The following is a 23,490-nucleotide window of genomic DNA, read 5'->3' on the forward strand; positions in this document are numbered from 1 at the left end:
GACATATGTCTTTTTTCAGCCTTACATACTATGTTACTAACCTGCTAAAGGAATTAGGGGAGCCCCGCACTAGCTAATAGCACTGGTTCACACTTAGGCCTTAGTCACACGGGCGCATCGGCACCCGTACACCGGCGCCGATGCGCCCGTCTGACTGTCAGTGAGAAGACGGACGTACCTGCAGACGGCCGTCTCTCTGCAGCGCTGGAGGAAAGAACATGTGACCGGCTCCATTGCCGGTCATGTGTTCTTTCCTCCAGCGCTTCAGAGAGACGGCCGTCTGCAGGTACGTCCGTCTTCTCACTGACAGTCAGACGGGCGCATGGGCGCCGGTGTACGGGTGCCGATGTGCCCGTGTGACTAAGGCCTTACAGTGCACTCTCAAAGGGAACCTGTCAGCTTATACAAGCAATCTGATCTGCAGGCAGTATGTTATAGAGAAGAAGGAGCTGAGCAGATTGACATATAGCTTTGTGGGAAAAACTTTATTGAGAATGTTATTAATTTACATCCCTGTTCATTCTGCGCTTAGAGGTCCAGTGGGCGGTCCTATCAGTGATTGACAGCTGTGTATTACTGTGTAAGTAGAAAAAGCTCTCAATCACGGCTAAAACCTCCAATAATTATAATAATCTTTATTTATATAGCGCCAACATATTCTGCAGCGTTTACAAAACAAGGGGACACAGAATGAAAAAAAGTACAAAAATACAAAAACCACGGTTACATAGTAATCAATTGAGGGAAACAGTAGGGGTGAGGGTCCTGCTCCAATGAGCTTACATATTACAGATAATGGGGTGATACAGAAGGTAAAGGTGCTGGAGATGTGCAAGGTGTGGGGAGGTGGAGAGTGAGGGATGCATTACACATAGACAATGGTCAGACAATAAGCAGTATAGTGGCTGAATCGGTAGGCTCAGAACAAGCAGGCATGCACAACCCCAATTCCAAAAACGTTGGGATGCTGTGTAAAATGTAAATAAATGTATAGAACATATCAGAAGGTGAAAGTCAGACATTTTTCTATTTCATTAAAAAAAAATAACTCATTTAGAAATTGATGACAGCAACAGATCTCAAAAAAGTGGGGCAAAGGGCCATGTCTACCATTGTGTAGCATTCCCTCTTCTTTGTACAACGGTCTATAAATGTCTGGAAAGGAGACCAATTGCTAGAGTTTTGGGAGAGGAATGTTGTCCCATTCTTGTCTGATGTAGGATTCTAGTTGCTCAACAGTCCTGGGTCGTCTTTGCCGGATTTTCTGCTTCATAATGTGCCAAATGATTTCTATTGGTGAAAGATCTGCAGACGGCCGGTTCAGCACCCAGACTTTTCTTCTGTGAAGCCATGCAGTTGTGATGAATGTAGTATGTGGTTTAGCATTGTCTTGATGAAATATGAAAGAGATGTTGTCTGTATGGGAGCATATGTTGTTCTAAAACCTCTATATACTGCCCTGCATTGATAGTGGCTTTTAAGATGTGTAAGCTGCCCATGCCATAGGCTCTAATGCAACCTCATACCATCAGAGAGGCAGGCTTTTCAACTGTCCGATGATAACAAGATGGATGATCCCTCTCCGTTTGAGTCTGTAGGAGATGGCATCTGTGGTTTCCAAAAGAGTTTCAAATTTTGATTCATCTGACCACAGAACAGTTTTTCATTTAGCCTCAGTCTATTTTAAACGAGCTTTGACCAGAGAAGATGCCGGCGTTTTTGAATTATGTTGATATATGGCTTCTTCTTTGCATGATACAGCTTTAGCTTGCATTTGCGGATTACACAGTGAACTGTTCCTAGACAATGATTTTTGGAAGTATTCCTGAGTCCATACAGTGATTTACATTACAGAATCACGCCTGATTTTAATGCAGTGACGCCTGAGGGCTTGTAGATCTCAAGCAACCTATATTGACTCTCAGCCTTGTCCCTTGTGTACATGAATTTCTCTAGATTCTCTGAATCTTTTGATGATATTATGTAGGGTGGATGGTGGGATATTCAAAGTCTTGGCAATTTTATGCTCAGGAACATTTTTCTGAAATTGTTACCCAATTTTTAGACACAATTTGTCATAGATTGGTGAACCTCTGACTCTGCTTCTGTGAGAGACTGCCTTTCTTACATAATATAAGTCGAGTGACTTAGTAGAAAATTGACCCTCCAACTGTTTTTCATTAGTACTGATTTTCCAGCCATCTGTTAACCCTGTCCCAACTTTTTTGAGTTGTGTTGCTGCCATCAATTTCCAAATGAGTTAATTTTTTTTAATGAAATGGGAAAAATGTGTTATTATCACCTGAGATGTTCCATGTGCTACTGTGAATAAAATATGGTTATATGAGATTTGCAAATAATTTTATTCTTTTTTAAAATTTTTATTTACTTACACAGCATACTAACATTTTTTGGAATTGGGTTTCTAAATGAATACAAATTATACCAAATCTTTTCCAAAAGAGCTCAACGTGCTTAGTTCCTCCTGTTCTATAATACGCTGCCTGCAGATCAGACTGCATGTTTAACACGACAGATTCTCTTTAAAGGAAATGTGTCATCTAAAAATGACCGATTGTTCAAATAAAGTTTTTATGTTAAACATGGTAAGAATTTTTGGTGATTTTTTTTCATTATTAGGAAAAAAATCCTAACAACCTGCAGTTTTCACACTGATCACTGAGCCTAATAATAGTCTGACACTCCATTATTCTGTAGAGAAAACTTTTCAGCAGTCATCTCATTATCATCACATGCAGGATTGCAATGAAAGGTGACACCTATATATATACTTGCTGATATACCTGGCCTCGCCCGAATTAATTTGGTACACCTGTTGTTCGCACTGAAAATTTTCATTGACTCATGGGTACTTTAGAGGAACCGAGGAATAAAATATGTATACACATAGAGGAGTGTTAGATTCTCCTCAGACTGCATGTACCAATGTGCCTCTGCAGAATGTGCCACCTCACTTTTTACCCTAAAAGGTAACACCCTTTTTATTAAAATTTACCCCAGACTGGAGGTTGCAGCCCTTTCTTAGCCTTAAAGGCATGCTCCATCCCTGCAGTCCATGGCTGCTTCCTTGTGTACTTTACAGTCTTTTTAGGAAATGAACATAGAGGTCAGTTATATTATTCTCAGTATATACACATGGAGTGGAGTAGATTCTCCTTAGTGCATGCACACAGAGGTCAGTTAGATTGTTGTGCCAGATTTCACGCTTGTACAACACAGGGAAGTTACATCCCATAGGGGTGCACTTACTTTTGTACTTAGCATTGAATAATCGAGTTGTGACCCCTTTACTATTCCTATTTAGGACCTAAAGAATGCTCCTGCAAAATTTCATGTTTGTTCTTGACAGTGGGAAGTTAGAGAATTAGTAGTCAGTCAGTGAGTGAGTCAGTCAATGAGTCTGTCAGTGAATCAGTCAGCGAGGGTTTTCACTATATCTATATATATAGATAGATATAGATAGATAACACAGATCTATCATAACAGATGATGTCACAGCTCACCTGCGTTCCTCCCTGCACAATGATCTCTGCAAAGATCATGCCCATAACTGTCTCCCATAAAAGTCAATGGATTACCTGTAATCTACAAAACTTCCTGTGGTCAATGTGGCTGCTGTAAAGCATAACTCTGAATGGTATTTACAGCAGTTCAGGGAAGATGGCCGCTCTCATCGTCATCTACAAACAATAGAATGAAAAAAAATCTAACATCAAAAAATAAAAGCAGCAGAAACCAAAGAACTGAGGTGCCTCGCTGTCGCCCCCCCTAACAGCACCATGACTTCGTTTTTGGTAGTGTGGGGACATGACAGGTTCGCTTCAAGGCTCTCTTTGATTGATTTGGAGTACAAATGAACAGACCAAACCACATCCGAGGCCGGGCAACGCTAAATGAAAAAATGATGCTGCAATTTGAAAAGTTTTATTTCCAAATGACCAAATTATTAAAATCAGCCATGGCTAATTGAGAAGGCTCAAGGTCAGTCTACAGAAGGTCAAGTGAGGTTCTTCCTTTCTAAGGATGTGTACTGCGACGAAATTAAAGAACGGTTTTAAGTTACAGCAGGTCAGAACCTCTTGCGCGCTCAGTTTTTCACTGCAAATCCCCTTGGGCTCCACTTGAGTGCTAACATTGTTTTTACACTTTAGAGAATATAAGCAAGCATGATACCCAATGTACACAAGTAATTAAAGGCAGAAGCTTTTCCTCGTTGGCATTAAACACTTTACGCAAAAATTATAGACACTGGCGGGCAAATAGCTAAAAATTACAATTTCTATAACAATCAAATAAAGGGGTTTTCTGGAACATTATAAATAAAGTTTATTGAATCAAGCTATGTAATACTGATCTCCAATAAACTTTATAGTTTTCCAAGAAGCTGTTTAACTCGGTTGCCCTCACTAATTTTATTACCACGGGTCTGGCTGCTAAAATCCCAAGTGATCAGCATTTATTACTGGGCAACTAAACAATTAATGGGGAGCAACGCTAAAGGCAGTCCTTGCAGTGGCTCTCCACTTTGGCTAATAGTTTTCCAGATAGACCCACTCTATAGCATCTAACAACCCGTTTCAATGGGTTCTGTACTAATGTGAATGTATGTTACTGAGCTCATACATGACATGCCAGTGCTTTGTAATATACAGGATGTCTCAAGAGTGTGGAAACACCAATATAGAACGAAAACGGTTTGGCAGACAGTGATCCAATTTTGCATACAAGCTGCGGGGGAAACCAGAAAGGCCACATCACCAATATGACAGCCATTTTGAATTTTGCCATCTTGGATTCAACTAGTTTTTCCAATGGGAAGGTAGATGTGTGATGTATCAAACTGACAGAGAACTTTACCAGAAAATCAATGGTGTGCTTCATTGAACCATAACTTTATTTGTTGTCATGTTAACACTGACTTTTTTTCATTATAAGCAATGTGAATGATGGCATTATCTCAGGCAGAACATGTGGCGATCGTCCTCCTTCAGGCGTTGCAGCAGCTGCAATTTGTAAGGATGCCATTTATGCAAAGACAAAGTTTGCTGTATGGAGGCACGACTAACCCCACATTCTAGAGACAGACGATGAGTGCTACGTTGTGGGCTCTTGCTGAATGAGGCCCGAACAGTGGTTGCTGATGCTTCATCAGTAGCAGTTTTTAGTGTCCCAGATTTTGGCTTATCAGCGACAGAATCTGGAAAACAATTTGCAACTGTATGGTTGGTAATGGGAGGCCTGGTTTGGGGACGTTGATTAAATTCTGCTGTGACGATAGGTGAGCTTTGTTCACCGGACATAGGGACAACCTCAACATTTTCTGCTTCAGATAACACCATCATTCACATTGCCTCTAATTAAAAAAAGTCACAGTGTTAACATGACAATGAATAAAGTTATGTTACAATTAGAGATGAGCGAGCGTACTCAGTTCGGGTGTTTTTGAACTCCAGCACCGCTTTTTCCGAGTTACTCACTACTCGGACGAAAAGATTCGGGGGGCGGCGTGGTGGAGCTCTCTCTCTCTCCCCCCCCCCCCCTCCCACTCCCCTCTGTAACCCCCCGCTCACCTCCGGCGCTCCCCGAATCTTTTCGTCCGAGTAGTGAGTTACTCGGAAAAAGCGGTGCTGGAGTTCAAAAACACCCGAACCGAGTAGATTCGCTCATCTCTAGTTACAATGAAGCACACCATTGTCTTTCTCATGAAAGACTCTGCTAGTCTGATATATCATACACCTACCTTCCCATTGGAAAAATGAGAGTTGAATCCAAGATGGGGGCATTCGAAATGGCTGACGTTTTGGTGACATGGCCTAACATTAGATCATCATCTGACAAACAGTTTTCATGTTTCCACTCTTTCGAGACACGTTGTTAAGCAAAATCTCTCCATAAACCATCTTTTTGAGAAGTCCCCTCCATTGGCTAGACTTTACTAACACAGTGTAAGCTGTTTTTTTTGGCCATAGAACCCTATGACGATCTTGGATAAGTAAAGGCATGGAATTCCAAGGTGTTGCAGCAGCAATATAGAAGCAAAAATGTCGCTGTATTAACCCTTTGCAATCCAATTTTGGGTTCAGGGTTTCCTAGGGTGCTTTCTCTTTCTGCCATTTTCCAATGGCACCATCTACTGGCTAGAGCTAGTACTGCGGTATGGGACATGCTGGAGAGGCCCCCGACAACAGAGCGGCCAGTAATATACAGTAAGAATACCCTGCCGACATCGGAGCTGTACAGCCTTCAATCATAATGTCTTCAGCCGTCAGACAGTTGATTGGAAAGGGCTAATGCCAAGTAAAACTGTCTTTGCATACACTTAGATTAGTGATAATTTGCTAACTTGTGTGAGACCAACCACTGGGAATCCCACCAATCCTGAACATTGGGCCTCTGACGCGCCCTGAAATATAGGCAGCGATGGTCACACATGCACAACGCCTCTACATTTATTTCATTGTGACCGGAGGAGATTGACAAGTCCTTGAACTCGGCTATCAACACTGGTCCCACTGAAATAAATGGAGCAGCGGGGCACAAGCGTAACTGTCGCTGCCCACACTTCAAGACATACTGATGCTTCACTTTAAAGTGAATCTGTCAGCTCAAACATTCTGTCCATGCTGCAGGCATCATGTTATAGAGCAGGAGGAGCTGAGCAGATTGATATATAGTTTTATAAAGAAAGTATCAGTATAACTTATATTTTATTCGTTTAAACCTTGCTCCCTCTGAGCTGAACAGTCCAATGGGCGGAGCTATCAGTGACTGACAGTCATACATAGATAGCTGTCACTCACTGATAGGACCACCCATTGGACTGTTCTGTTCAGAATGAAATACACACTACTTCTACTGAATCTTTCCCCATAAAACTATATATCAATCTGCTCAGCTCCTCCCACTCTATAACACCATGGCTGTAGTATGGACAGCATCTTCAAGCTGCCAGATTCCCTTTAAGGATCGGTGAGAATCCCAGCGATCAGACCCCCACTGATCAGCACGTTATCTCCCATTTTATGGATAACTTGCTCTTGAGGGTGTCCAATTTAAGGTTTAAAAGCATAAAAAAGATCTTTTTATCTTCCATTTACTGACATTTCTTACTATGAAACTAGTCACACGTTATAACATTTTCAATTGATTTATAAATTTATTTGAGGACGTGAGAGAGAAAGGTCTCTCAGTATCTGGGATTATAGCTTGTGCTTATATGAACCCTGATGAACAGGGGAGATGTCCCACATCTGGCAGCCAGTCTAGTGCTTAGGCTTGTATCCTGTAATCTCATCCCATCCCTTCCGACACGTCTGAATGATCCATTCATGTTCATCCTCATCTGGAGAGACAAGAAAGAAACAACTTATAAATAAATACATAAGTAACACATATGTAGGTTAAGTAGCACTGAAGGTAAGCAGGAGGAAAAGGTAACGATGCACAGGTACAATCACCCTGGAACAGTCTGTATGGTTTATCTTTTCCTTCTGGAGAAGACTCTGGCTTTGGCATATTCCCAGTCATTGTTAAAAGGTCTGACATTGTCTTGTGCTGCCATCCAATAGGTGGCGCTGTAGAGGCATTATCCCATCTTCCTATTTGCATATTTCACAGAGGAGCATGGATGGCCTTATAAGTCTCCTCATGACTTATGGGTGCTGTCCCTAAGGAGAATCTATACTCTTCCCAAACCCCACTAGCCAAGCCATAAACCTACTGTACACTGATAAAGGGCAATCACCCCAAAGCAGTCTGTCTGTGCATGGCTATCTTTTCCTTTTAGTGAAGATTCTGGCTTTGGCTCATAATTCCCAGTCATTGTTACAAGGCTTGTTAAAGGGTCTGACATTAAAAAAAAAAAATATTTTACTCACCTTGCCTGGCTAGGACCGATCGCCAGACATGTCCCCTCCAGCCGGCATCTTTTTCTGTGGCTTGTAGAAGCAGAGCAGGAGCAGTCAAAATGACCGCTTCCTGTTCTGCTCCGTCCGTCAGCCACTTCAGAGGTGAATGGACGGGCCGCCCACAGCAAGCACGTCACAAGCAGTGCTTGCTGTGGGCGGCCCGTCTGTCCTGGCTGAACTCGGAGATTCTGCACGTGCGCAGTGGAGACGCGGCCCGTCCTGACTCCTGTGAGAGGGCACCTCTCCACTGCGCATGCACGCGATCCCGGAGCAGCGCGGCTCGTGGAGGAAGAAGAGGAAGAGCAGCGCCTGCTGGGAGATGACCCCCCCGATGTCAACAACAACAGGAGACAAGGTAAGTATGAGGTTTTTATGTTTTGGCAGCCATTAAATCGTGGGTTCCCTGGGTCCATTAGGCAGACCAGGGAACAATGGCTGCTAAAGCATAAAAACATTATTCATGTCAGAACCCCTTTAAAGGGTCGGGATTGACTTGCAAGAATGCTGCCTTCCAATAGGTGGTGCTGTAGAGGCATTGTGGCGGTCATTGTTATGCCTGACCTTTGACAGGCACTGTTCCTTGTTCTGCCATATAGACACTTTGGCTGGCACTGACACGGTGTACTGGACAGGCTATTGCTAGCCTTGTGCTAATGCATTCCTATGTCTGCACTCATTTTGTGACAGTTTAGAGAAGACAACTTTCAAATTCTGTATTCCTAAAAGCCGCCCTTCTGTGTTACAACTGTTGTACTATGCAATATATACACTGAATGGTCACTTTATTAGAGACACCAGCTCTCTCATGATTGGAGCTTCCCAATAGGTAAATTAGATATGTGACCCTGGAGTGCAGCATAAAATCACTGAAGTTTTCTGTGGACCAGTTTCAACATGAATCTACATTAGATAGGGAAAATAGAGCAATGTGATTGACTTCAAACAAGGTCTGGTTATTGGTGTTGAACAAGCCGGAGGTCAGGATTTCAAAAACTGCCAACCTTGTCATGTTTTCTCATGCAATAGCATGAAGAGTATACAGAGAAGGGAAATCTGTGGACATAAACAATTCATCGCTGAAAGGGGTCAGAGGAGGATGTTAGGAATCTGTCTGATGCCCAAGCATTGTACAAGTCAAGCCAAATACAATGTTGATGCTCTAACGTGTCCTAATGTACAACCTGTACAAATGGGTTATAACAGCAGCCAACCAGTTCCAGTGCCATTGCTAAGAGGAACAGAAAGGCAAGACTCCAGTGGGCAAAAGACCACAAAAATTGATTCCTGGTCAAATGAATCCAGATTTCTGTTGCTCCGTGCTGATGGGAAGGTCAGAATTTGACTCTAACAGCATGAATTGATGACCCCTTTCTGTCAACTGGTCAGAACATCTCAGTACCTTTATCTAATATGCAGCAACTACAAGACGCTTTCTGTCTGCATGGAGAGTACAACACCTAATGGAATCTATGCCAAGAGGAACTGATGCAACTCTGAAGACCTAAGGAGGTCCAGCATGCTACTAGATTGGTGTCTGTAAAGCCGGCTTCAGACAAGTGTATTATGGCCACATTTCTGTGTCTGTAATACAGAATTATGTCCTGGCCCAGCTGCAGGGTTTGGACCTATGATGTTCTGAGATTGGGTTAGTAAAGCTGGCCTAATGAAGAGGCCATTAATTAAGGCTGGCCCAGTAAAGAGGCTGTCTGAAGCTGGCCTAATAAAGAGGCCATTCAGTGTTTACTTTGTATATTACTGTGTATGCAACTTACATAGTCTCATCTGTTTACCTTGTCTTCTAGGTGAAAGACCAGTAAGAGTGGACTCATGCCAACGCATTTTTGCTCCATATTAGGTAAAGTCCCCTGACATGACTGACGTTTTCTTGCAGACTGTTTCTGCGCCGTGGTTTGCCATGGCCATTCCCCATCTTTATCCCCCAACAAGCTGGGTACTTATTTTACCGACCTCAGAAGGATGGAAGGCTGAGTCAACCTTGAACCGGCTACCTGAACCATGCGGGGATTGAACCCACAATCTCCAGATCGTGAGCGCGAGCTCAGGACTGCATACTACTGCCCTAACACTCCACCACATGAAGCCCCTAGGTCCGTGTTGAGGGGACCATAATACGGAGCTAATGTAAAACTATAGGGCCAATCACATAGCTGTATTTCTAACGGCCCTTTTCGGAGAACGCAGCACGATCTATTTTCTGCGCACTTTCTCTGTACTGACCTGAATTTGCCCAACAGAAAATAATAAAAATACAGATGAAAAATTGATGAAATAGTAACGTCCTTTGAAGCACGTCGGTAATAGAGATCCGTATTCCGGACATGTTTTTATACGTTTGTTGGAAACCAGCCTTAATCTCCATTTTGGCTTCCCGTCTCTCTGTTCCATTCTTGGAGTATAGAGACAGAATTAAAACTGACTTACATGGATGCGTTTCTACCACCATGGATTTCAATGGGTTTTTAAAAAGCAGACAGCAAACAGTAAGCTTCCCATTTGCTTCCGGTCCGTCAGGTTTACATTTTTTAAACAGAACAAATAGCGCTGCCCACCGGATTCGTTTAAGTCCATTTTAATTCCGTTTCTATCCTCCAAAAGTGGAACAGAGAGACGAAAGGAGAAAAAAAAAAAAAAAAGATGTAATGCTAGCGTGAATCCACCCTCCGGCTGGCTAAATATGAGTGTAATTTGTTGCGCGCCATCCACATGTGACAGTCAATGCGTGCGTAATACACGCCAAGATAGAACATGCTGCGATCTTTATCGCAGACGTATTTCGTGCAATATGTGAGATCAGCAACATGGGAGCTTACGGCAGATTGGTACAGCGTATTTGGCGCGAAGAATACGCTGTACCAACAGAGTCGTGTGAAGGAGCCCAAAGGGTGCTTTCACATTTGTGCTGGGGATTCTGTTTCCCTGATCCGTTCAGGAAGCAGGAAAGAGGAACCCCCATGGGCGAACGTCTCCGTCTATGGATGGAACCGAACAGCAACGGGCAGACCTCATTGACTATAATGGGGTCAGCCTTATTTCCGCCCAGCTGTTTAGTATCTTCAGCTGGATCTGTGACGGAACCCCTGGACGGAATCTGCGACACATATGTGGAGCCACACTGGGGGCTTCTTCAGATGGACGCAATTTTTGAGCTTTTTATGGCCATGAAAATCACGGCCACAACTAAACCATTGATTTCAATGGTTTTGTTTTAACTAGCGGGATTCTCGCGCGTTATTACTACAAGTGAGAAAAGATAGGACTTGCCCCATCTTCCTCACATGTAGTTTTTCTATGTGCGAGAAAACATCGATCTTCCTGCTTTTTTTCCCCAAAAACTTGCATTCAATAGAGTTTGAATAGTCTTAAAAAAAACCTCACTGGTTCATGAGCAAATACGCCCCATAGTGGCGAGCGTATTTGCGCACGCGCTAATGTGTTTCAGCTCTTGGACTGTCATGTGTCACCCTTGCGTATCAGACGATTCTACAGCAACCTAAAGATGCTAACATAACACAATACAAGAACATAATAATAAAACACAGGAACGATACATTTTCTATCAGTACGATAAACAGTAAATGAAAAACACAGAATAAAATGCCACAGCGAGCACGATTTAGCAGACGCGTTGTAAGTCATACGTCGGCCCGAACTTAAACAGTTCCTGTCTGTATATAGACTTTGCACACTTAAAGGGCCGATTGCCTGGTAATTACAGCAGTTCTGGGGCTATTTGAATCTGTGCAGCTGCAACCTCTTCAGCAGTAACCCATGAAACAAGACAAACTGGGCTTATTATACTGAACAAGCCTTAAAGCCCCTCCCTGATTGTCAGTAATTGGCGGCAATGGACTTAACAGCCACTTGACTATCCTTTTCACACTACCTGGCTGTGCAGCCAACAATTTGAATCACAAATGTATGTGCCTCTTACTGCAGCTGCCTGTGAGCACCGGCACTCCTGCCTGCGAGGCCTCAAGCATCAGGACTATGCATCCATCTTTAAGACGCAATTATACCTAGGTATTGATTAGCGCCGGCAAACGCAAGACTAATAATTGCAACTCTTCCAATAGCGGCTACTTTGAATATGTTAATATGAGGACAGCGACGGTTCTTGCAACATTTTGAGATTTAATTTCTATCTGTGGTAGACGTCGGCGCCGTACAGCTGCTGTCTTGCTACAAAGGGAACAAATACTTATAAAAATCCAAGAAAGCACCTGAGATGTCGCGTGCTGTCATCGGAGCTGCGAATCAGAGATGTCACCGAGGTATTAGAGTAGCTCTATGGAAGCATGTGCTAGAATTAAAACATCCAGACCGTACATGGAAATGACTGCGGAAATTAGCACTGAATGTTGATATACTTAGGTGGGAACATGGTATGTGCGTAGACTCAATAGGATGGCACACACGGGTCCTGGCAAGTCCCTATTACTAATGTGTAAGTATTCTTAGTGCAAGCATGTGAAATCAGATGGAAGTACAGTATGGTCACATAGTAGCTATGTGACTATATTACGGATCTATATCCGTCGGCTACACAACAGAGTGACAGCGGTAAAGACAGATATTACCCGTTCTCTATTATACAGTCATTGTAAAAAATAATCCCTACCCTAGAAGTTGTCGGAATCAAATTTAACTTTCTCTGTGTGATTGTAACATTGATATAAGAGATTACAATATTAGAGCAAAAGGAGAATTTATTGTGGAAAATCTACTGTACCGCCTCTAGCTTGGATACAAGATGTGATACGGGCGGGTATGGAGGCTCTAGTACCCTGTTGTACCGCCTCTAGCTTGGATACAAGATGTGATAAGGGTGGGCATGGAGGCTCTGATACCCTGTTGTACCGCCTCTAGCTTGGATACAAGATGTGATACGGGCAGGCATGGAGGCTCTAGTACCCTGTTGTACCGCCTCTACCTTGGCTACATGATGTAATATGGGCAGGCATGGAGGCTCTAGTACCCTGTTGGACCGCCTCTAGTTTGGATATAAGATGTGATACAGGCGGGTGTGGAGGCTCTAGTACCCTGTTGGACCGCCTCTAGTTTGGATACAAGATGTGATAAGGGTGGGCATGGAGGCTCTGATACCCTGTTGTACCGCCTCTAGCTTGGATACAAGATGTGATACGGGCAGGCATGGAGGCTCTAGTACCCTGTTGTACCGCCTCTACCTTGGCTACATGATGTAATATGGGCGGGCATGGAGGCTCTAGTACCCTGTTGGACCGCCTCTAGTTTGGATATAAGATGTGATACAGGCGGGTGTGGAGGCTCTAGTACCCTGTTGGACCGCCTCTAGTTTGGATATAAGATGTGATACAGGCGGGTGTGGAGGCTCTAGTACCCTGTTGTACTGCCTCTAGCTTGGCTACAAGATGTTAGACGGGTGGGCATGGAGGCTCTAGTACCCTGTTGGACCGCCTGTAGCTTGGATGCAAGATGTGATACGGACATGGACGCATACAGGTTCTGTATGGTATCCTGTGGAGTATCGTTCCACATTTGCAACTGAGCCTCTAGATCGTACAAACACATAGGCTGTAAAAATTGGCATGTTCTATCGGTGATAAATTTGGCAACTGGGCAGACCACGTAAGTGTGGCAATGTTGTGAAGGCTCCTGTGACACCCTTGCTGTATGCAGCCGAGCATTATCCTACTGGAAAATGCCTCTTGGAAGCCCTGCCATGAGAAACAATATATGTGGCTGTAGGATGTCCTGAACATATCACTGAGCTGTCATTGTCCCTCATACCACTACTAGGGGTGACTGACTGATGAATGTGATGGCCCCCCAGACCATCACATTAGAAGTGGTCACAGTGTGCCGCTCCATAACAAAGGCAGGATTGAGGCACTCACCCCGAGGTCTTCAGACACAAACAGAGCCGGCGTCAGTGCCCAAACTAAACCTGGATTTGTTACTGAAGGCAACCCCGTTCCTCTCTGTAGCAGTTCAGTTTCATGGTGCACGATACCACTACAAATGGAGGCAGAGCTGGGTGTCAAAGGCAGTACATGTAAAGGGCGCCATGAGACCAAATGTCCTTCAGCCAAGCGCCTAGAAATGGTTCTGAAAGACACCGGGGCCTACAATGATGGTGCCACCTGTCTCTGGATGGAGGACAACAAAACTGTCATGTTCCTTCTTCCTTCTTACGTGAACTGCAAATGGGACTTGCGAGCAGACATTACACAATGACTGATAAACACCCAAAACATTCACCTAACATACATGCATGCATAAACAGACGTATATACTGTAGGTGTTCCGAGGTATTGGTTCGTATTTTGGCCAATATACTTAAGCCCACAACAAGGGTCCTCGTTGTCTCGTGGGCCCCTACTCTAACAAGACAAGTACCCCATGAGTCCTTTCTGCAGGCAATCGTTCCAATTGAAACGGCCCTACACTGGAACCTAAGGACCTGGCTTGCCCTAGATGAAAAACGATCCAAGCAGAACAGGACACAGTTCACACCAACACACAAAGGAATGCATACCACATGGAACAGGACTGTTTACACCACATGTCCAGCCACCTGCACAGACCCACAGAACACGTCACTATTCACACTTACAGAGCAACATGCATAAATGCAAACACAAGAGTACTGGGAGGGGAATGAGGAAATCAGTACCCTCTAGCCAGAGAGGCTGACATTTATGTGCAGCAGACCTGTGGTGATTAGCTGGCTGGAGAACTTCACACCCAGCCAGCTCAAATATCCCACACCTGTGAGTGTGCGCCTTGAAATCCATAGAACTACAGGTCTTAGGAGCAGAACCTAACAGAGGTGCTCGTACTTATTGGATGATCCTCTCTACTGGTGGTCTGTTAAGGGCGTCCTGAGCCCTGGTCCCAACACCTCCTAACAGTATGGTCAGAACGGCCAAGGTGGCTGACAATTCATCGATATGACCATCCAGCTTCTTGCATTCCAATAATGCGCTCCTCTCAAACTTAACTGGGTGATATCTCATCAATTGAATGGTAGAGGCACATCTAATGGTCAACAAGTTCTACACAAGCGGAAGAATAAGTCACTACACACAAGTACCCTCTGAGCCTGTTTACAGGCCAATGTTGGACCCTCTTTTAGGGCCTCAGGTGACAAGACCGTTCATCTAATCACACCACAAGTCTAATCATTTGCATATCTGCCTGAGATGGAACTGCATGCTGCGTTTTGCAGAAGAATGACAACTCATTCTAGGTGCTTGATTTTCTTTGTCAAAGAGTGTATTAAAGGGGCTATACTTTTAGGATCAGTAAGACTAAGGAACTCTCTGCCTGAGGGCATCGCAATGGCAAACTCACTAAGAGTACAAGAGAGGCCTGGACACCTTTCTTGAGTGTAACAATATAACGTTATAGTCACTGATTACTACAGAAGGGTCGTGATCCAGGGATTATTCTGTTTCTGTCTGGAGTCGGGAAGGAATTTTTTGCTCTTAAATTAGGAAAATGGCTTCTGCCTCATTGTTTTTTTTTGCCTTCCTCTGGATCAACATTGGAGGGTAATAGGCTAAACTGGATGGACATATGTCTTTTTTCAGCCTAACATACTATGTTACTATGTTAAGAATTACATGAAAAAGCTTTATTCTGCAAGACAACAATAAAAACCATACATAGGGCTAAAAATGTCTAAAAATGTGTTTCAAGCGACAGCTCTTATTCATCGCAAGTTGTATTAGTGTTATGTATATACCAGGAATACATTATAGAAGGCATTACCACCAACAGTGGACGGTGCATTGGCTGCCAATGGGTGTTTAACCCTTTAACACCACAGGGCGCAAGTGTACATCCTGGTTGTGGGACACTTAACGCAACAGGACGTACACTTACGCCCTGTGGAGAGCGTGAGATCAGGAGAGACCCCGCACCATCCGGCAGCAAGAGCTGGCTGTTACTGATAGCCAGCCTCCCACTGCAACAGTGGGGGTGCATAAGGACAGCGACTTCCGCTGTTAATCTCTTACATGCCGTGATCTATGTAGATCACGGCATGTAAAGGGTTCACAGAGGGAGGGAGCTCCCTATGTGCTGTCATCGGACCCCTGCGATGTAATCACAGATAGGTGATGGGTTGCCATGGCATTAGGATGCCGGTTACAAGCATCCTGGCTTGCCTTTGCGAGTGATCGCTATTGCAAGCAATAAGGCTTTGCAGTACATAAGTCCTGCAATGCTTAATCACAGTGATCAGAGCTGCTATGGATCAGGTCCCCTTCAGGCACATAAAGAGTGTAAAAAAACAAAAACAAATGGTGTAAAAAAACATTAAAAAAAAATAACTAAAAAACTCCTTTTTTGCTTTTTTTCCTATTTGTATAAAGAAAAATAACAATTTAAGAAAAACCCAACATATTTTGTATCATTGTGTCAATAATGGCCTGTACTATACAGTGAACACACTATTTATCCTACATAGCAAAAAACGTAAAAACAACGGAGGCCAAATGCTTATTTTGCTCGTTTTACCGCACAAAAAGCGCAATAAAATTGATAAAAAAAAGCGCATGTACCCTAAAATGGTACAAATAAAAACTACAGCTTGTCGGTATTAGTATATCTTGATGCCACCAGGAAATCCTGGTGGAGTCAAAATTGACAGGAGGTTACGCCCCCTCAACCCGATTGGCTGCAGATCTGTGTTGCTTGAAGGTCCTGGAAGGCCACTAATGTAATGGTGGAACACGAAGTGGTGTAGTAGAGGACGGCGGCCAGCACCTGTGCTGGTTGCCGGGCAGCCTTTCCCCCGCGCCGGAGCCGAAGGCGGCACCCCACTGACTTCTGCAGCGGTGAGTGCCTTCACCAATAGTCACTGAAGAGACTGTGTTGTGAAGGCAGTTTGCAGGCAGCGGCGCACATTCAGCTCCATTCCCCTCCCCCAGGTATGTGTGACCGTTTGCAGGGCAGCAGGGAGGACACACCGCTGGCCCGCCCGTAACTCACACTGGCACTGCACACATACAGCAGCACGGAGGTGGCAGCGGCGGTGCCATACACTCCATGCTTCCCCAGAACACTGGATCAGGACAGCAGGGAGCGTAGAGCAACGGGGGACACTATCTTACAGCGTTCGCAGCCATACTGCAGCAGCGGCAGAAGAGCTGCCAGCCCACATCAGGGACCCAACTGTGCTGGGGGAATGTTGGTTACAGCCTGCTGACCCCTTCATGTGCACGAGAAAGACAGCTGGGACACCACAGCGGCGGAACAGGGACACAGGGCTGTAGCTATGCAGGTCTGTTCACTGACATTCCACATCATACAGCTCACATTCACCGACTTTAGGACCTTCAAAGACCTTTGTGCCTTGACCCTATCGGGAGCTGGGGGTGTAAGGGGCCTTCCCCCTGTCAAACCCCTAGCTTCTGGTGGCGTCAAGGTACACTAATACCCAGCTCGTCATGCAAAAAACAAGCCCTTACAGAGCTCCGACCATGAAATAAAAAAAAAAGTTATGGGACTTTGAATGTAGCAATGTAAAAAATATTAAAATTTTAAAAAAGGGGTTTTTATTGTGCAAAAGTGGAAAAAACCCAAAAAATTATATTTTTGGTATTGTCATATTTGTACTGACCCGCAGAGAAAAAATTCCTGTTTCATCTATGCTATATGATTGACGCTGCAAAAAAATAAAATATATGTCCATGTCGATAGAAAAATAAAAAAGTTATGGCTTTTCAAAAGTGGAGATGAAAATCCCCCAAAAATCAATGCGTCCTTATGGCCAAAATAGGCCATTTTCTTAAGGGGTTAAAGGTTTTTTCAAAGTTATTTATTTTATATATTTTTGTCCCCAAACTACATAAAATAAATATACTCACTGCGGCACAGAACTTTTCTGCAGCATTTCTGGATGTCGTGATGTCATGACGCCAGAAGGCCCAGTGACATCCTGTAAACCTGTCATGTGAGTCCTAAAGTAGAAGCCCCTGGCAGGTTTACGGGACGTAAGCAGTGCGTCCCTGTCAGGCCTTCTATTGGTTTGACTGGAGAATTGGGAGTACATGGCGAGGAAGCATCACAGCAGCAGGAGGGGAGTATTGTTTTTCTACTGCTGGCTGCACCTCCCTTACTGACCTGTAGTTTCCAGGTTCGCTTTTAACCCCCTTTTGAATATTGGCACCATATTGGCTCTGTGCCAATCCAGTGGAACCGACCCTGTCACTAAAGAGCCCTTAAATATATGAAAGATCTGTGTATCACATTACTTAATTCCCTTAGAACCCTCATCGTTCTCTACAATTTTTCCTACATTATTTACATATGTGGTCACTGGTGCGGACTGGTGTGAAAGCAGGGGTAGGGGTGCTATCACATAGACTTGTTGCCGGGGTTGCGCGTGCTGACACATAGACTTGTCGACAGGGGTTGGGGTGCTGTCAAATAGACTTGTCACTGTGCGGTGCTGTCACATAGACTTGTCGCTGTGGATTGCTGTCAGATAGACTTGTCGCTGTGGGGTGCTATCATATAGACTTGTCGCTGTGGGGTGCTGTCACATAGACTTGTTACCGTTGGGTGCTGGGCGTAGACTTGTCGCCAGGGAAAGAGGATGGGGGGGGGGGGGGTGTTGTCACAGTAATTTGTCACGTGGCGTGGGAGGGGGGCTGTGACAGTAATTTGTCACGCTGGGGGGTGGGCGGGGGCTGTCACAGTAATTTATTACACACAGTGTAATCCTGTCTGTGCAGGGAGGGGAGGAGGTGGGCTGTGTCTATAGTGAATGGTGGGTCCTGTGTTATCTATATATAGGTGTCACTGTACTTGTGAGGGGGAGGCATGGGGGGGTGCTGTCAGTGTAGTTGTGGAGGGGTACTGTGGGGGGGAGCACTGTGGGAGGAGGGCACTGTGGGTGGGAACACTGTGGAGGAGCACTATGGGGGGGAGCACTGTGGAGGGGCACTATGGGGGGGCACTGTGTTTGGGCAATGTGAAGGCAGAGCACTGTGGAGGGGCACTTGAGGGGGAGCACTGTGGGGGGGGGGCACTGTGTGTGGGCACTGTGGAGGGGCACTGGAGGGGGAGCACTCTGGGGGGCACTGTTGGGAGTGCACTGTGGGGTGAGCATTGTGGAGGGGCACTGTGGCAGGAGCACTGTGGGAGGGCACAGTGGGGGGGCATGTGTGTGGGAGCATGTTTTGTGTTACTTTCACTTTTAATTACTTTCAATGGCAGAGGATCGCGATCCTCTGCCATTGAAAGTAATGCTAGAGATCGCAATCTCCTGCTTCTGCTTTGACAGCTGTAGCAGGAAATTCCTTCATCTCCCCAGCATGTCCCCTCATCACTGGATACTGTGACAGCACTATCACATCATTGCCCCAGTGTCCAGTGATGAGGGGACATGCCGGGGAGATGAAGGAATCTCCTGCTACAGCTGTCAGAGCAGTAGCAGGAGATCGCACTGCTCTCCCATTGCTTTGAATGGGGCTGGGCGGCTGCCAGCTCCATTGAAAGCAGTGAAACATGGAACGGAGAGAGCTATATCGGGCTGTCACAGCCTACGTCTTCCATAATGATGCCAGTCTTCCAGTCATGTGACCGGCGTCATCGGTAGGCGCACACTGAGGAGGAAGAAGCAGTGGATCATGGGAACTACCCAGGCAGCGCCATCTTTGAAAAATTCTTCAGGTCAGCTTTACAAGGAGAAGATAAGGGATAAAAAGGTTAGCAGAATATCGATTTTTATGTGTAAAGCTGTAGTGTATGATGCTTTTAACTCTACAGGGCATTATTGGGAAAAAAATTCACTTTGGGCAGTCAGACAACCCCTTTAAGTCTGATGTCACTCATTGACAGTGAGTGGTAGGGACCGCCCACTTGACACATTCACAGCATCAGGAGACGATTCTAAGTAGAGCCACTGTGGTAGAACGGTGGCGAGTATAAACAAATGGCAAACATTGTTAAAATCAGCAGATTAAGCTATGCAGCCAGCCCTGCTGGCATAACAGGTCCTGCTTAACATAAAATCAGAGAAGTAACATATTTATACACAAAATGACAAAAAAATACTGTGGTAAATAAGATAAATGATAAAGCAGAATCATCAATGAGAGGCTACTTCAGGATCAAACTATTTTTGGGGCGGTATCTTGTCAAGGGTGACTCAAATGGCGACATTCCCATTTCACGGATGAGATGGAGCCACATGGTATTAATATTACACCTGGCATTGTACTTAGTCTGCTTTTTTTGAATACGTCCTCCATACATAATACAGGAGGTGCTGATAGCATTGCTTGCATTGACATCATTTGGCTCAATTAACAAAATCCTATAAAAGTTAATCTACATCTAGGGACTGGGGTTTGGGCACAGGTAGTAGGAAAGAAGAATATTGTTTGTTTTCAGACTGAATTGTCTTCGATGTGATCTTTGACACCACCCACCATTTAAACTGTTCTGTAAAAACAAGCTGCATGTGAACTCTGCTGTGATAGACATCCTAAAGCGACACTCCCAGACCCCCACACAACTTCTGCTAAACCTGTCTTGTTAAGACACTGCGACAGAGGACTTCCTGAATGTTTCCTACCATCTGCTTTAGATGCCTTAGTGGGCTGGCCTGCAGCCTTGGAGCTTTCCTGCTCCTTCCTGCCCACCCTACACAAGTCCTTCTGGATGGGTTCCCTGTCATTCCAGACCCTTTCCTTATTTCTCTTTGCCTACGGCATGTTTTTTTTCTTTTTACTCTTCCGTAACTTCATGGCCTTGTGCCATCCCTCTCCAGGGACCCTCAGTTTTATTACTACTCTACTTATCCTAATTTGATCAATGTACCAAATGCTTAGTAGTATTGTTACTTTATGGTGTGTTTTCATCTGACAACAAAGTGTTTGATTCCGTGCAAAACTCATTCAAGGATAGATATAATTAACACCCACTCCCAACAACACTCCCTTGATGGCCATTTTCATGTTCCTGGGTCTTGCCTAGTTTTGGGTCTGTTATAGAATTCCATAGGACACTAAACTCAAACAATTTCTAGCCTGGGTGGACCTCCTACCTGGGAGAAGTTCAACCTTCAGGAGTAGCCTAAAGTCAAATCTGTCAGTGGCAGACCTGCTGTGTGACAAGGACTTTAACGATTTTCTTTCGTACTTATAGTATTTCAAGAGTGAATCATAGAATGGTAGAGTTGGAAGGGACCTCCAGGGTCATCGGGTCCAACCCCCTGCTCAGTGCAGGATCACTAAATCATCCCAGACAGATGTCTGTCCAGCCTTTGTTTGAATACTTCCATTGAAGGAGAACTCACCACCTCACGTTGTAACCTGTTCCACTCATTGATCACCCTCACTGTTAGAAAGTTTTTTGCTAATATCTAATCTGTGTCTCCTCCTATACAGGTTCATCCCATTGCTTCTAGTCTTTCCTTGTAGAAATGAATGCATTGAATATGTTACAGCAAATTAATAGGATACTCCCTTTCTAATTAATAGTCAACTGTAGCGCTAAGTACAGGCTCCATATGCAGCATTGTCCAGGATACAAAGTCTTCATATAAAGAGAAGTAAAGGAAAGGCTCAGAGAAAGCATCGAATGTGTCTAAGAGTCATAGTTCTGGCTGAAGAACTCTCCAGTACATGAGAGCAATTACATGCAGTGTACTCACAAGTGAAGCACTCCTACAATGCAAGATGATAGTAAGAGAGCTTTGGGATTTTGTACAAGAGCTGGTTTAACACAATGTGCCAGGCCAGGTTGCAGAGACCGGCAGGGGAGCAGGCAAGTATCTTCAGGGAATTGGGGAGCAGATCCAGAGGGTAATTATCATGGGACATACAGTATGTATTAAATATCTTACACCAGTTACAATTTTGTTGCAAGTGGACAAAAATTTCAACTTTCAGATTGTTTATTCCGATCTCGCCTGTTTTTCAAAGAGTGGGCAGGGCCTAATATTAGGGGGTGTGGAGGCATGCGCTCCATCAGATTTACTATAATTAATACCACAAACTGTCATAAACTACAGCTGAAACTTATGCCCGGCGGTTCTGTAACCGATCTGGCTGAAAATCCTGGAGGAAAAAGGACTGCATGCAGCGCTTTTTCTTCCATCCAACATATTGGCAGCTGGGCGTAAAGCGGGTGGACCCCATTATAGTCAATAGGTCCGTCTGGCGCTGTTCAGTTCTGTCCAGAGACCCCGAACGTAGCACCTGACACTGACGCATACTTTAGCGAATCTGGCATATGAAACAATGGTAAATATGGCGCAATGTGTGATTTTTTTTTACCATTTTACAAGTTTTGTTATGTGTTTTTGCGCAATCAGAAGCAAAATCTGCAACAATTTAGATTTGTTATAGATTTTAAAGGAAATCTGTCACCTATGTTTAGGCCTATAATTAGAGATGAGCGAGTATACTCGCTAAAGGCAATTGCTCGATCGAGCATTGCCTTTAGCGAGTACCTGCCCGCTTGAAACAAAAGGTTCGGGTGCCGGCGGCGGGCAGGGAGCTGCGGGGGAGAGCAGGCGAAACGGAGGGGAGATCTCTCTCTCCCCCGCGCTCCCTCCTGCTGACTGCCGCTACTCACCGCTCCCCCGCTCCGGCACCCGAACCTTTCGTCTTGAGCGAACAGGTACTCGCTAAAGGCAATGCTCGATCGAGCAATTGCCTTTAGCGAGTATACTCGCTCATCTCTACCTATAATCTAAGTTTATGGGTGCAAAGTAGGTGACCCGCTGAGTCCAAGGATGGGTCATACTTACCTCCTCTGCTGTTCCCCCGTGTAAGTGCTGAAAGTCCACCTGTTGTAATTTTATAATGGTCGGACTACTTAGTTCCTCTCAATTCATTGAGCGGCGGCTTTTAGCGCTCACACGGGGAAACAATGGGGAAGGTTAATCATCTTCGGACTTAGCGGGTCACCTACTTTCAGCCCATAAGCTTAGCTTATAGGGCTAACAGTAGGTGACAAAGGCTCTTTAACTTCCCTATTGAACTTAATGGGGAAAATCCTCAACAAACCTGCAACCTCTCTGCAGCATAAACTGATATGCCGCATATTTGAAATTTGCACTGCTGGTCAATTTGCCCTGCAGATTTTCATGCAGCACGTGAACGAGACTTCTATAAATCCTATCCGTTTTGCTGATACTGCAACATGCAGCATATATTCCGCAAGCAAATCCACAGTAGAAAATACGGAGTAGGTTTGCTATATGTGAAAATGCCCTCATAGTGAACAGTAAGTACTGTTAAACGGGTTGTCCTGTAATTGACTTTAAAAGTCTGATTGACAGGGGTCGCATCACTGAGACCCCACTGATCTTGAGAACAAGGGTCGCATATCCCCCTCTCCTCCTCACTGCAAGATCAGTACACCCTATGGATAGGTGATAAATATTTAATGTGGTACAACGTCTTAAATGTGTTTAGGATAATTGTATTGTGAACTGTAGACAGGTATTGCTTAGTATCTTTATGGTCTATTTTGTTTTCTTTGCATAAAAAAAATATTGTTTTTCTTCATTTTTGTTATCCATAAAAAATGC

General features: G+C 44.5%; 1 protein-coding gene across 1 annotated transcript in view; it reads right to left on the bottom strand.

Annotated features, from left to right (window-relative positions):
- Positions 1–7,098: 7,098 nt before the first annotated feature.
- The window catches only part of MORN5 (MORN repeat containing 5), a 33,860-nt gene continuing 17,468 nt past the window's right edge, over positions 7,099–23,490 (bottom strand). The window contains exon 5 of the mRNA XM_066580825.1: positions 7,099–7,363. Within this exon, the coding sequence (XP_066436922.1) occupies positions 7,284–7,363 (80 nt within the window). The 3' untranslated portion in view covers positions 7,099–7,283. The remainder of the gene's footprint in view (positions 7,364–23,490) is intronic.

Source organism: Eleutherodactylus coqui, chromosome 10, assembly GCF_035609145.1.
Source record: "Eleutherodactylus coqui strain aEleCoq1 chromosome 10, aEleCoq1.hap1, whole genome shotgun sequence".
In the NCBI taxonomy this organism is placed as follows: Eukaryota; Metazoa; Chordata; class Amphibia; order Anura; family Eleutherodactylidae; genus Eleutherodactylus; species Eleutherodactylus coqui.